This window comes from Octodon degus, unplaced genomic scaffold (assembly GCF_000260255.1).
Source record: "Octodon degus isolate 3935 unplaced genomic scaffold, OctDeg1.0 scaffold00288, whole genome shotgun sequence".
NCBI classification, from domain to species: domain Eukaryota; kingdom Metazoa; phylum Chordata; class Mammalia; order Rodentia; family Octodontidae; genus Octodon; species Octodon degus.
The window spans coordinates 1628343-1629425 of NW_004524864.1; the positions used below are offsets into that span (position 1 = coordinate 1628343).

Here is a 1083-nt window from a genome sequence, read left to right on the forward strand (position 1 = left end):
GAATGAGAAAATACATGAAAAGGATATAAAAAGAGTTACACTCAGCCCTAAGCAGTTACACCAAGCCTACATGTAATATTTGTAAGGAATGAAGCTAGAGAGAGAGAGAGAGAGAGAGAGAGAGAGAGAGAGAGAGAGAGAGAGAGAGAGAACTTTAGAAATACCTTTTACTACCCATACGACCAAGAAAGTGAATCAATTTTAAACCTAACTTGGGCAACTTACTGAAAATTAAAAAAAAAAAAAGAAGGCTGGAAAAGTAACTCAGTAATCAGCACTTGCCTAGCATGTGTCAGCCCATGGGTTAATCCTTGCTACTATATTTTTTGAAAAAAATCTATGATAAATATTGAATGCTTGAGTAAACACTTCCCCACAGGTGAAGGTACTTGTTAGGTCCAACATCTAGTTGGAGAGAATTTGTAATTTCCATATTCCTCCAATATCCCCTGTTGTATGATTTTTCCCTTTCCTCACTAAATAATTTAGTCCTAAATGCATTCAACATGTCAGGCAAGGCAGATCTGTTTTGTTATAGGTGGGGAAGCACTGGTCTGCCAAAGGGGTCAGAGCTCAGTAGGAAGAAGAGAGACCATGTGGGGGGCCAGTGGAACCAAGCACAATGAAGAAAATATCACCGTGGGGGTGGAAAAGTGTTCTGGCATGGACAACCAGATTGTTGATGGTGTTTACATGTGGCTTTGGCCTGTTGCTGAGTACCAGGCAATAGGAGGATTGAAGAGAATGCCTACTAGGAGAAGCCCGTGTAGACGCCATATTTTGAGACAGGAATGGGTACCTGTATTTCACGGTTGGTCAGATACAGTGTTTAAACTCAAGCAGGCTGAAGACCATATCCATGTCTAAAGTAATTTCTGTGGAGACTCAGTGGCCTGAACAGGAAAAGAAAAATCCCTTGTGGATCTCGTGGCAGATTTCAGCATCTGGGAGAGAAAGAAGGTAGCCATGCTTACTGTGGGTTAACAAGAAAGGGGATTTAAGCTATGACCAAGGTGAGGTGTGCATCCTCCCAAACCGTGGACCTGGTGTGAGTCAGGAGGGTGTTGATGCAGTGGAAAGTCC

At 42.4% G+C, this 1083-nt stretch overlaps 1 protein-coding gene across 1 annotated transcript in view; it reads left to right on the plus strand.

Annotated features, from left to right (window-relative positions):
* The first annotated feature begins 594 nt into the window (after positions 1-594).
* Positions 595-1083, plus strand: part of LOC101575431 (C-type lectin domain family 4 member A-like) — an 11167-nt gene continuing 10678 nt past the window's right edge. Inside the window, exon 1 of the mRNA XM_023707418.1 lies at positions 595-811. Within this exon, the coding sequence (XP_023563186.1) occupies positions 595-811 (217 nt within the window). The remainder of the gene's footprint in view (positions 812-1083) is intronic.